This window comes from Vombatus ursinus, unplaced genomic scaffold, assembly GCF_900497805.2.
Source record: "Vombatus ursinus unplaced genomic scaffold, bare-nosed wombat genome assembly UNPS02014830.1, whole genome shotgun sequence".
NCBI lineage: Eukaryota > Metazoa > Chordata > Mammalia > Diprotodontia > Vombatidae > Vombatus > Vombatus ursinus.
The window spans coordinates 50,792,927-50,805,938 of NW_020954608.1; the positions used below are offsets into that span (position 1 = coordinate 50,792,927).

The window sequence follows — 13,012 nt, forward strand, 5'->3', positions numbered from 1 at the left end:
GTATTTGCACAGCCTCATAAACCACAGTTCATTCAAAGATGAACAACTGGTAGCTTTGCCCACAGAAAATGGATAAAGAAGTCCAGGGATAAGGGAAAGGGCAGAAAACAAGTGGTACTATTCAGGGTCATTTTTAAAATGATTTAAGATATTACATTTATGAATGCATGGTATGTGCCAAATTGTCATTATTTTTACATTTCTTCATTTTCTTCCCTTACAAATTGGTTTTGACATATTCATATATAACCTAGTAATTAAATAATACATTTTTGAAAGTATTCAATTCTTTTTTGAGTCACCCTCTATATTCTGTGGCCCTTGTTAAGCTTCTGTCCTACTCCTTCCCTTGTTTTTGTCCTTGTGGCAACACGTACATCAAGGTCTTTCTCCCTCCTCTCTTACAGCACCCTGTTGTCCGGAATGCACTTTTCTGCCTGGAGTCAGCCTGGAGGATGCAACAAACTGGGGTATCTGGGAGCAATGTCTACACCAAAGCATTACTGGCCTATGCCTTTGCCCTGGCAGGAAATCAAGCCAAAAGAGACGAGGTGTTAGCGGTGTTGGACAAGGAAGCTGTGAAGAAAGGTGAAAGGCTTTTTTGGGGACTTTAATCCCAATTCCTATTTTTTTCTCCCATTGATTCCCTGCTCTGGCCAGGAAGAGGAAGGAGCTCCTGGGCTAACTGGGTTCAAACCCTCAGCCTTTATTCAGGATTTTTCTGATGAGCAGGACTACTAACTCAACTCACACAAAATAAGATCAGAGTTTTTATAGCAAAACCTTCCCTGAGGTGTCACCTTGTACAGCGGGAAGGATCAGTAGAAGGCACACAGCAGGTGAGTCATGCTACTACAATCCCATATTCCAGGACCATTTTATTTTATTTCAATCAGACCCGTAATTACATCAGAGTAGAGGGAACCGATGAGAAGTTTCCTCTGCCAATTCAGGTTGGCACTTTCTCTGAAACTTAAAATTTTATGGAGTTGCCTACACTAATAGAATTACAGGTCTGGATACAAAACAAAGAAGTAATAACATATAAGAGCTGATTATTGCAGCTGTAGCTAAAACCATGTTGCGGTTCGGGGTCTGCTCTAATTAATTATTGTAATTGTATAGTTGCTTCTTATTAAACACTAATAGGTATTGATTCTCTCTCTATTCTTACCCTGAAGACAACTCAGTCTATTGGCAGCGCCCAGAGAGACCCCAGGTGCCAGCAGAACCATACTCCTATCACTCCCAGGCTCCCTCTGCTGAAGTGGAGATGACTTCCTATGTGCTCCTTGCTTACCTCACTGGCTTTCCTGTCCCGTCTCCTGAGGACCTATCGATGGCATTTAACATTGTGAAATGGATCACCAAGCAGCAGAATCCTCATGGAGGATTCTCTTCTACTCAGGTGTGGAGCAACCTTAAATATAGCTACCAAATCAGGTAGCAAAGGGGAAACAACTAATTAGAAGAAGGGAGATGGTGGAAACAGAATGAGATGAGAAGACTATTTCTATTGGCATTTTAGTGATAAAGCTTTGAAGGGAAAAAGGAAACTAATCAGGACTTATATGGTGATCCACTCCCTATCCCATAATGCTACTATATAATTTTTTCCTTATAACTTCCTAAAACAATTTCATATCACTAGTATTATGGGGCCTAGGATAGGCCTATAGTTTCAAAAATCCCAAGAGGAGTTGCCTCTAAGGAAATGAAATGACAGATCATGGAGAATCTAGGGAAGAAAATTCCTCCTTCCTTAATGGAAGAAATCAAGAGTCTCAACCAAATTATTTTTTTAACTTTTAAAAAATATTTTATTTTTCCCAATTACACGTAAAGACAAATTTTAACATTCGTTAAAAAAAAAATTTAGTTCCAAATTCTCTTTCTCCCCACCTCCTTCCTGAGACAGTAAGCAGTTTGATGTAGGTTATCATTGGCAATCATGCAAAACACATTTCTATATTAGTCATTCAACCAAATTCTTCATGGAAATTCAGTGTAGAATAGGCTGTATGACTCACCCCTCCCATTCATTCTCTTTTTCTCAAACTTTCTCTTTCAAACTGGCTTCTCTGAAGGCTACCTTCCTTATACTTTCCTCATATTTTGTAGGGACATCCTTATATTTTATAGCCACATCCCTTATACTTTCCCTGTCTACTTGTCATAATTCTGAATGCCTTATCTTTTTCTTCATGGAAGCATTTTAATGGCTGTAGCAAACAGGAGGCTGTGAGAGTCTGGTACTTCACATGAACGGTGTCAGTATGAAGAGCAGTTAGTGGCGAAGACCATACATATTTTTTTACATAGTACAGTGCCTGGTACATGGTACGTACTTAATAAATATTTGTTGGATGGTTGATTGACATCATCCAGTTAGTCAACAGACACTTACTTTTATGCTTTTACTCTATGGCAGGCATTTTGCTAAGCTGTGGGAATACAAAGAAAGGTAAAAACCTATCCTTGACTTCAAAGATCTCACATTCTAATGGGGGAGACAAATGTAAATGCATGAATATTTAACATATATAGAGTAGATAGAAGGCAGTTTCAGAAGGAAGGCATTAGCAACTGGAGGACTGGGAAAAACCTGCAGAAAATAGGATTTGGGGCAACTAGGTGGCACAATGGGTAGAGTGCTAGGCTTGGATTCAGGAGGACTCATCTTCATGAGTTCAAATCTGGCCTCAAACTAGCTGTGTGACTCTGGGCAAGTCAAAGTGTGGTCTAGAGTGATGGCTGTATAAATAGAGAGAAGGTGTAATATATGTGAGATGTAAAGGAAAAAATACAATATTTGGCAATTAATTGGATATATGAGGTGAATTTGAGTGAAGAGTCAAGGTGACACCCTCAAAGTAATAGGAAAGTTGGGAAGAGGGAACAGTTTTGGGGAAAAGATAATGAATTCTTTTTTGGACTTGTTGATTTTGAGATGCCTATGGGACATAGAGTTTGAGATATCCAGTGCGGGATGGGGGACTATAGCTCAAGTGAGAGCCTAGGATTAGATATTTAGATCTAAGAATCATTAGCATAGAGATGATCACTGAACCCATGGGAGCTCATGAGATAATCAAGTAAGATAATATGGATAAGAAGGCCTAGGCAAAGGAGAATGAGAAAGATCTATTGGACAGAGAGGAGGAGAACCAGCAGATTACAGTATTAGGAGAAACAGAAAGGAGAAAATAATTAAGGAAGAGAAAGAGATCAGATGCTACAGAGAGTTCAAAAAGGAAACTTAATTGAGAAAAAACTATTAGATTTGGCCATTAAAAGACCTTTGGTAACTTTGGAGAGAATAGTTTCAGGTAAATGATGAAGTCTAAAGGTAGACTGAAGAGGGTTTAAAAGAAAGTACAAAAAGAAGAAATGGAGTTTAGCCTCAAAGAGAAGGAGACATATAGGACAATAACTAGCAGAGATGGTAGGGTTTTTGAAGGATGAGGGAGACAAGAGCATGTTTTTCAGCAGCAGGGAAGGAGCCAGTAGATTAGGATAGATTGAAGAAAAGACAGAGAGACAGAGTGGAAATGATGGTGAAGGCAATATGCTGGAGAAGATGAGAGTGAATGGGATCAAGAAGATGGGAGGGGTTGGCCTTGTTAAGAAGGTCACCTCTTCATTTGAGATAGGAATAAAGAGATAGTTAATGGAGATATCTAAGTGATATGAGAGGAGGAGAGAAAAGGAAGAACTCAGGGTAAATGACCTCAATTTTTCCCATGAGATGTTGAGGTGAAGTCCTCCTCTGAGAGGGTTTGGAGCAGACACTGAAGCAGAGATATCAAACTTGCAGCCCATATGCTGCAAGGCCCAGCAAAACCCCTGAATGCAGTCTGAACCAGATTAAAATACAATTAGGAAATGTTTAACAATATAAGAAAAAATATAATACAACGCAGGTAATGTTCATTTGTGGTTCTCTAAGCCAATATGAGGCCAGCAGGGATCTATTTCAGTTTATGTTTGACACCAGTACCATCCACCAAATTCCAATCCTGTACTCTCCACAAAAACACCCACATTGTCCTTCTTGTAAGTTTTCTTTAAATACAACCATCATTCATTGGTTTTTCAAAAACACAATTTTAGGTGAAGTGACTTATAAGTTGTAATTAGGTCCATAGACAGAATTCCATGGTTATCTCTCTTACATAGGAGATATAGCACTTAATTTGTCCCTCACCATCTTTCTAAAAATTATTATTCTAAATTCAATAGCCATTAAAAAGTCAAATAAATATAATTTCAAATATTTTATATAGATTCCAAATTATTTGCAATGTGCTTGTAAAATGTACCTATTAACTTTGAGTAAGACAGCATGACAGAATGGATAGAGCTAATTTCAGAGGCAGGAAGACCATGGGTCAAGTCCTACCTCTGACATCTATTGGCTATGTGACTGGATAAATCACTTAACTTTTCAGTGACCCAAGTCACTTTTTTAGACTATAAATTGCAGGTACTGATCTGCATTGGTAGTGGGAGTTTCCTCACAAAGAATTCCCTATGCCAGTAAAATCATAGATCCAGTCCCAAAACAAATTAACTTTATGACAGTAAATGCCAAAAACATCCTGTTTATTTCCATGCCTCCTTCTGGTCACTTTTTTCTTTTATGGATTTTTTTAATGTCAGCTGTAGGATAAAAGAGAGTCAAAGTACTTATAGGGGGATGAGAGAAGAGGGTCTTACTACATGCGGGGTGGGAGTTGAATAAGAAATGGCAGAGAGGGGGAAATAGAGATTGCCAAAAGATATATCCCCTCTCACATTTTTTTAATGCATAAGGTAAGTAAGCAAATAAATAAATAAATGAAAATAGAACAAAACAAAAACATTCATTCTAGAGGTGAGTACGTAGACTACATCTCTGGCATATTTTAGAAGATGTTCAAGTAATGCAGATACCCTAATGTTATCCTGGTGGCACTCAACATAGGGTTTGGCATCCTATCCTCCAAATGTTTACCCCACTGGAAACTCCCACATTCATCTCTTCTAGGACACAGTGGTTGCACTCCAAGCCCTGTCCCGATATGGAGCAGCTACTTACAGTAAACATGGGACACCTGTTGAGGTGACTATCCAATCTTCTGGAGGCTTTTCTAAAAAATTTCAAGTGAACTCTGCCAACCGCCTACTCCTACAGCAAGTCTCATTGCCAGGGGTCCCCGGAGAGTACAATGCAGGAGTGAAAGGGAAAGGATGTGCATATCTTAAGGTGAGATTCCCAGGGATAGGGTGGGGAGAGTCAACCTTGCCTGTGAGATATACTCATTCCCCTTATGGAAAGTCATGAAGAGAGCTGGTGGTGATGGAAGGTGATAATGAAATAAATATCCTGAGGATACAGAGAAACTGACCCTGTTCTTAATATTCTACAGACATCTCTGAAATACAATGTCCATGTGGAGAAAGCGCGATCTCCATTTCATCTGTTAGTGCAGACCATTCCCCCAACCTGTGATTCTGCAAAAGCCCATAAAACCTTCCAGATCACATTTAATGCCAGGTAAAACCTTCCATTTTCGCCTTTTGATTCAGAGAACTAGAGTTCTCCACCACTTCACTGAGCCAAAGAGATTTAACACAATGACCTTAGAAAGTATACTCTTGAATTAAATTAAATTAAATTTGATAATAAGTAATAAGTCAAAAATAAAATTAAATATAATATTGGAAGAACAGTGTATTCTCAAATGTGAACAGTGCAGATCGTGTGGAATGAGACTATATTGAATCTGTCTTTGCCCTTAGTCTGCATTACGACAATTTATAGTTTTCAACTTAATTTTTTTTTTTAGGCAATTGGGGTTAAGTGACTTGCCCAGGGTCACACAGCTAGTAAGTGTCAAGTGTTTGGTTTGAGGCTGGATTTGAACTCAGATACTCCTGACTTCAGGGCCAGTGCTCTTTCCACTGCACCACCTAGCTGCCCCTCAACTTAAATTTTCTGAGAGGGAAAGGGATCTGTTTCTTTTCATAAGCTTTTTTAGTGTTTTTTTTCTTTTTGTTTTTTTTTATAAGCTTTTAGTAATTCAGAAAAGGAAGAGCTTTTTGTGTGAGGGTGGTTTGGGAAAGCTTTCAGAAGGAAGCAGAATTTGAATTAGACCCCAAAGGATTGGGAGATATTTGTAAACCTTAATTCCTTTCTTCCATGCATCTACAGTTACATAGGAAGTCGTCCTTCCTCCAACATGGTGATTATTGATGTGAAGATGGTGTCTGGTTTCATCCCTGTAAAACCATCTGTGAAGACGGTATGTACGTTATGAGCACAGTAAACTCTATATAGCAGGGCTCTCCATGAACCCACCCTAAAACTACAACCTTGTCCAAACCCAGTGAAAATCACTTGTGAATCTAAGATCTGCATTGCTTCTATGCCCAGGAAAGCCAATTCAGTTCCATAAGGACTATTGCATTCCGCACTGTGCTCATTACAGTGAGACCTATAAGAAGAGAACAGCACATTTTATCTTTTCTCATCTTTGTTCTTTTTGCAGTACAGTCCTTACCTATAAAACCCATTTGAGACCCCATCACTATCCTGTTTTGGAATCCAACTCTCTCTCTCTTTGCTTTTTTCTCTTAGTGATCTCTAAGGATTCCATTTATTTAATAACATTTGTGATGTCTCCCATTTTTCTCAGCTTGTAACATCTGGTCATGTGAACAAAGTGGAAGTGAGCACTAATCATGTTTTGCTTTATGTGGAAAAGGTGAGAGTCCTTCACCCTTATCTTATTAAATAAGAAAAGTCAAATCTGTTCTAGTTTAACTTGAAAATGACCTGCTGTAATCCATGTTAAAATTGGGGTATTTTCCCTTCTCTTTTATAACATTTCAAACTTCTCTGAGGTCTGCAGAAAAATGGTTTATATAGAAATTAGGATATGTGGTTTTCCTGTGATAGCTTTTATTGGGGTCCTCTTCCTAGAATGGCCAATGGCTACTTAGCTATATGAATCATTTTAAGGGTACCAAGTAAAGAAGGAAGTAAACAGGAGTTAGCCAGTATGACTTTGTTCCCTTCTAAAACACCCAAATAGAAAAAAAATAAAACATTCTATTTGTCTAAATATTTTATGTTACTTTAAAGCAAACAAGACAAATTTCACAGGGTAAACATAAAAATCAGTCTCATTACTTTATTCTCACTTCATACAACACCTAATATCATGACATTTGGAAATGTTTGGGTGATTGACCTTTTCCACTCTTTCATCCCAAGGTTTGCTGCCACATGAACACAGTAAGGTTGATAAGTCAGCAGAGTTTATGGATCAACCCTGTTCTGAGTGTTGTGGGGGAATAAGGAAGAAATAGAAGGCAATGCCTGTAACTCCTCCTCTGTTACTTTAACCATGTGATCCAAAATAAATCCCTTAACCTGTCAGGCTGTTACTCATGCCTGTTTTCCCATTCCAGATGACCAATCAGCCATTGTCCTTTTCCTTCACTGTGACCCAAGATATTCCAGTAAGAGACCTAAAACCAGCTGTGGTAAAAATCTATGATTACTATGAAACAGGTAAGTGAGTGTGACCTAAAAACACTAAACAAACTAAACTTTCTACCTCTCTGATCCTCTCCAGTCATTCCTTTTTCTTTCTTTCTTTCTTTCTTTCTTTTTTTTTTTTGCCTATCAAATTTTATTTTATTTTTTCAAATGAAAATCTGCCTTCTCTCTTTCCCACCTCTCTCCCCTCTTCCTATCCTCCCTCCTGAATTGAGAAAGCAGGAAAAACAAAACCCCTATTACAGATATGACAAGTCAAACAAAACAAATTTACACATTGGCAGTATCCCAAAAAAATATGTTTTGATCTCTACTCTGAGTCCATCAGGAGGATGGACAACTGTCTATATCAGTCTCTGTTCTCTATCAGGAGGTGGACGGCATATTCAATCATGAGTCCTCTGTTGATCAGATCTGTCAAGTCTTTCAAAGTTGTTCATCCTTACAATATTGTTTTCTGTGTATAAATTGTCCTCCTGGTTCTACTCACCACTTCCTGGTTTCTTCTTGGCCCATCTTTATTCTCCCTCTTCCTTCTGACCCTCTCAGCCCCAATTTCCTCAGGACATTGGACTTGAAATCTCTGAGGTCCCTTCTGGCTCTAAGTTCTGGAATCTGATGATTTTACTAGAAATTCCAAGAGGCAGCATTCTTGTGCAAAGGAAACTGGACTTGGAGCCTGGACGTGTGGCTTGGGCACTTCCTAGTGACCTTGAGCAAGTCACTTGATTTTTCTGATGTAGTTTTCTTTGCTGTAAAATGGTAATAATTCTTGTACTCCCAACCCCATAGGGTTGTCATACAAGGTTATTTGAAAACAAGGAACCTTGTATATCTTTAAACATTATAATGTTAAGTGCAGGTCATAAATTCAGCATACACTTGGTGCTTATTACATGCCATGCAGTTAGGCGCCCAAAACCAGATATGCTCATATGAGAATTTAGACCAGATAGTTAAAATGCAAGATGGCTAAATGCAAAGATGTGGTACTCGTTGTAAGGATAGGGTTGTTCGGGGGGGCGGGCAGAGAATTGGTCACAGGGAGAATTCCAAACTCTACCCAAGCCCACTGCTTGGCATATATCTGACACTTAATAAATGTCTATTAAGTTGGAATAACATTGTAGTTTTTCCAGTCACCCAAGTTGGCAACCTAAACATCACCTTGACTCTTCCCTGTCCCCCCCCCGCCTTCATATCTAATAAGCAGCCAAGTCTTACTGATTTCTCCTCCACAATATATCTCACATCAGTTGCCTTTTCTCTACTGACATGGCGATTGCCTTAGTTAAAGCCTTGTCTCACCTGGACCATTTCAGTGATCTCATAATTGATCTCCCCAACCCTGATCAGGAAACTAGGTGGCATAGTGATTGGAGTGCTGGGCCTGGAGTCAGGAAGACCTGAGTTCAAATCTGGCCTCAGACATTTACTAGCTTTGTGACACTGGGCAAGCCACTTTACCTTTCTCTGCCTCAGCTTCCTCATCTGTGAAATGGGGATAATAAAAGCATCTCCCTTCCAGGGTTGTTGTGAGGATCAGATGAGATAATATTTGTAGAGCCCCTGGCACCTAGTTAGCACATGCACTTAATCAATGTTTGTTTCCTTCCTTTCAGTCTCAATCCATCTCTAATCCATCTTTCAGACCACAACCAGATTGATATATCTAAAGCACAGTTCTACTCTCTAAATTCATGTCTTCCTGACTCCAGGCCCAGCACTCTTATCTATTGCACCACTTAGCTCCCCCAGTATTAACAAAACATTCAGGTCCATCACTGTAAAGCAACTATAGAAAGATGACCAAACACTTCCACATTGAAAAAAAGGAAGAAAAAGAATTTGCATGATTCATGGGCCCCAAACCTATAGAAATACTTTTGGAATTCAGCCAGCAATATTTTGGAGTAGAACAAATGGCTGAGTCATGTGGACTTGTTTGGAGAAACAGAGGGGTTTAATATGACTATTCAGAACCAAGTCATTGCTACTAGCTACTCCTGAAAGGTTATTTTGAAGGATCCCAGATTTAGTGAAAAATGTAGAACATGTGAGGAGATAGGGGAAGCTATGCAACATCCTATGACAGCTAGGTGGCACCATAGAGCATAGAGTATGGAGCCTGGAGCCAGGAAGACTCATCTTCCTGAGTCCAAATCAGGCCTCAGATGCTTACTAGCAGTGTGACCCAGGGCAAGTCATTTAACTCTATTTGCCTCAGTTTCCTCATCTGTAAAAATGAGCTAGAGAAGGAGATGGAAAACCAGTGTCTTTGCAAAGATCTCAAATGGGGTCACGAATAATCAGATATGGCTGAAACCACTCAACAACAATATGTAACACATCCGCTACAGGTGATAAAAGTTTTGCAGCTGCTAACTACCTATCAAGGCCTGACTTGGTGGCTAAAATATCCATCAGAAGCCTACAATCTTTCATGGATTGGCAGATGGCGAATCTCCACAATACAAACACAGACTGACCTCTCAATGCCCTTGGGAACTCAACCTACAAACAGCCCTAGAACCAGACCATTATCAGAACAAACAGTTGCCTGGACTGCTTTGCCCAGACTTAACACTGATCCATTAAAAACTCAAAAACAATATTTTAAATAGGTGTCACTGCCCCGAATACTCATAATTTCCTAACTACAAGGCATGAAAAACTTTCAAAGGATATTTATTTGGCTGGGAGAAGTCATAGGACAATGATTTTTTTGTGTGTAAAGAAAATTGCGTTAAAAGAAAAAAATCCTGGCATCAAAATCACATGGAACAAGGTAAAGTTGACATCTTCCCTATTGTCCTTTTTGCCACTCATATAGGACCAGTAGCTATATCAGGGATGCTTTCCACGAACCTATGAGGGCAAAGTTTACATCTTAATACTTGTGTTTAATTACAAAAAAGGAGTTATATTAGTCACCTGTGTAAAAAACAGTTCATAGAACATTGACTATGAAGGAATTATAGTAACAAAGCAACTTGTCCCAAGACTATTTCTAGCCCGAAAAGATGAAAATGAGATGATGATGATGATAAAAATATTTATTGAATTGAAATGTAAGACCTTCTCCCACCTTCAAGGAGCTTACAATCTAGACATGAAATTAAGTCACATGGACATGAAAAAGTAGCTAACAGATTAAAGCAGTAATCTAGCTTCTACTTGAATACTCACAGTGACAAAGAACTAATTGCTTACTGAGACAGCTTGCTCCTTTTTTGTACATTAGTAGTTTGAAATTATTCTCTATTCAAGCCAAAATCTGCCCCCTGTAATTTCCACCCATTGGTATTGTTTCTGCCCACTGGGGCCATGCAGAGCATAATGCCTATATCCTGACTCAGCCCCGAGACCCAACCTTTCTCTCTCCTTGGATCTCCCATTATTTCTGCCTGATCATGGGCTTGTGCAATCCCATTCTGTTACCACTTCTGCACCAGATCTGAGCATTCATTCTAGGTGCCAGCCTAATCCTGCCTACCCTTACTGTTGCAGTGATAATTACTAGGACATGCTGTCGCTAATTCTAGCTGAACTTAGTTCAGCCTGGGCATAAGCCATGTCAAGAAGCATTTATTAAGCACTTGTTATTTGCCAGGCACATAAAAGAAAGCTGAAAAATGGTGGTGGGGGAAGAATGGAGTATCTACGTAGGAACATTGCAGAGAAAGTCCAGAGAATCAGGAATGCTCCTAAGAGAGGAAAAAAGACATGGTTGGCCTGGGTGGCATCTTTAAAACAAAAGTTCTGGGAAGAGCTAGCCAGTCAGAGGATAAGGCATCAGGGAGGAGGGTACTCCAGTGCCCAAGGGTGAAGTGAACTTCCAGCATGAAGAGATTTGATCTTGATAAATAGAGGGACAAGAGAGAAGGTTGAACAAAGACAATGCATTTTTGAGGACAGCATTTAGGCCAATTTGGTTATAATGTAGGTTTGTGTATGGGATAATAATAGCAATAATGATGATAAAAATAATAGCTAGCATTTCTATAGTGCTTATTATGTGCCAGGCCCTGTTCTAAGCTCTTTTACAAATATTATCTCATTTGATTCTCACAATAACCCTGGGAGGTTGGTGCTATTATTATCCCTATTTTACAGTTGAGGGAACTGAGGCAAACAGAAGTTAAGTGACTTGCCAAAGGTCACACAACCAGTAAGTATCTGAAGTGGAATTTGAACTCAGGTCATCTTGACTCCAGGCCCAGTGTTCTATCCACATGCCAGTCAGCTACTTCATTAAGAAAATGGAGTCCTTCCTGGGTAGCTTAAATTTGAATAGCCACATTTAGAACAAGGTTTCAAGGTGCTTCCAAGGAAAGGAAGGTATTATTAATTTTTCCCATTACTTAATGGTTAATAGAACATCATTTTGTCTCTAATATGGTAAAGTCAATTTACTTGGAGTTTTGACATGATATCCCTCTTTCCCACCACTAAGGAAACTAAATACAGAAACCTAATGCACTTAAGATATATGCATCAGTCCCTGGTACTCCTCTCTCTCACCCTCACCATTTTTGTTTCTTTCAGATGAATTAGGTGTTGCCGAGTACCATGCCCCTTGCAGCACAGGTAAGATGCTCCAGAACGTGGACCCAGATGTTTTTAGTTTATCTCTTGGCCTCTGTATCTAATTCTTTTAACTGCTAAGTCTCTTTCACAATGCACTGACCAGTTATTGCTTATGCACAGATGGAGCTGGCTGGAGAGAGGGCCCCTAACTCTGACCAGGCATCTCTGATTACAGTGATATATCCCCCTCTACCCCCAAGCTGCATGTTTATCGTGTGGTGAATATCTCTGTTGAGTCACACTTTCCTGCATAGTCTGCTAATGGCTTTCTTTCACTAGGGCAGGCAGATCTAACTGGGGAAATCACCCAATTGGTCTGAAACTTCAGGGAAGGCTTTCTTATTTCTCTCTTCTCTTTACAGACGACGATCAAGGAAATGCTTAAAATCTACATATGAGAACGAGACTTAGAAGCTTTGGTTTTCAACTTCTTCTAACCCAGAAAAGATTGTTGTTGGTTTTTTTGTTTTGTTTTGTTTTTTAACAAAAACAAAAATACAACAACAACAAAATCTTGTTGAATAAATGTGTGAATAGCTTCAATAGCTGTGATTGGTCTTAATTCTTTTCCTTATTCATGCACCAACAATTTATTTATTTATTTTTTTTTTTGCAAGGCAGTTGGGGTTAAGCGACTTGCCCAGGGTCACACAGCTAGTAAGTGTCAAGTATCTGGTCTGAGAAACACATGTCCCATTCTGCATATCTTTCTTTATTTTTTTACTTATCTTTTTTTGCTTTTTGGTGAGGCAATTGGGGTTAAGTGACTCACCCAGGGTCACACAGCTAGTAAGGGTCAAGTGTCTGAGGCCCGATTTGAACCCAGGTCCACTTGACTCCAAGGCCAGAACTCGATCTACTGTGCCACCTAGC

General features: G+C 39.3%; 1 protein-coding gene across 1 annotated transcript in view; it reads left to right on the plus strand.

Moving 5' to 3' along the window:
• Window positions 1-12,682, plus strand: part of A2M (alpha-2-macroglobulin) — a 72,205-nt gene extending 59,523 nt beyond the window's left edge. Inside the window, exons 28-36 of the mRNA XM_027838546.1 lie at window positions 408-588; window positions 1,182-1,408; window positions 5,030-5,248; window positions 5,412-5,539; window positions 6,197-6,287; window positions 6,681-6,749; window positions 7,459-7,561; window positions 12,098-12,139; window positions 12,502-12,682. Of these exons, the coding sequence (XP_027694347.1) occupies window positions 408-588; window positions 1,182-1,408; window positions 5,030-5,248; window positions 5,412-5,539; window positions 6,197-6,287; window positions 6,681-6,749; window positions 7,459-7,561; window positions 12,098-12,139; window positions 12,502-12,524 (1,083 nt within the window). The 3' untranslated portion in view covers window positions 12,525-12,682. The remainder of the gene's footprint in view (window positions 1-407; window positions 589-1,181; window positions 1,409-5,029; window positions 5,249-5,411; window positions 5,540-6,196; window positions 6,288-6,680; window positions 6,750-7,458; window positions 7,562-12,097; window positions 12,140-12,501) is intronic.
• Window positions 12,683-13,012: the final 330 nt, after the last annotated feature.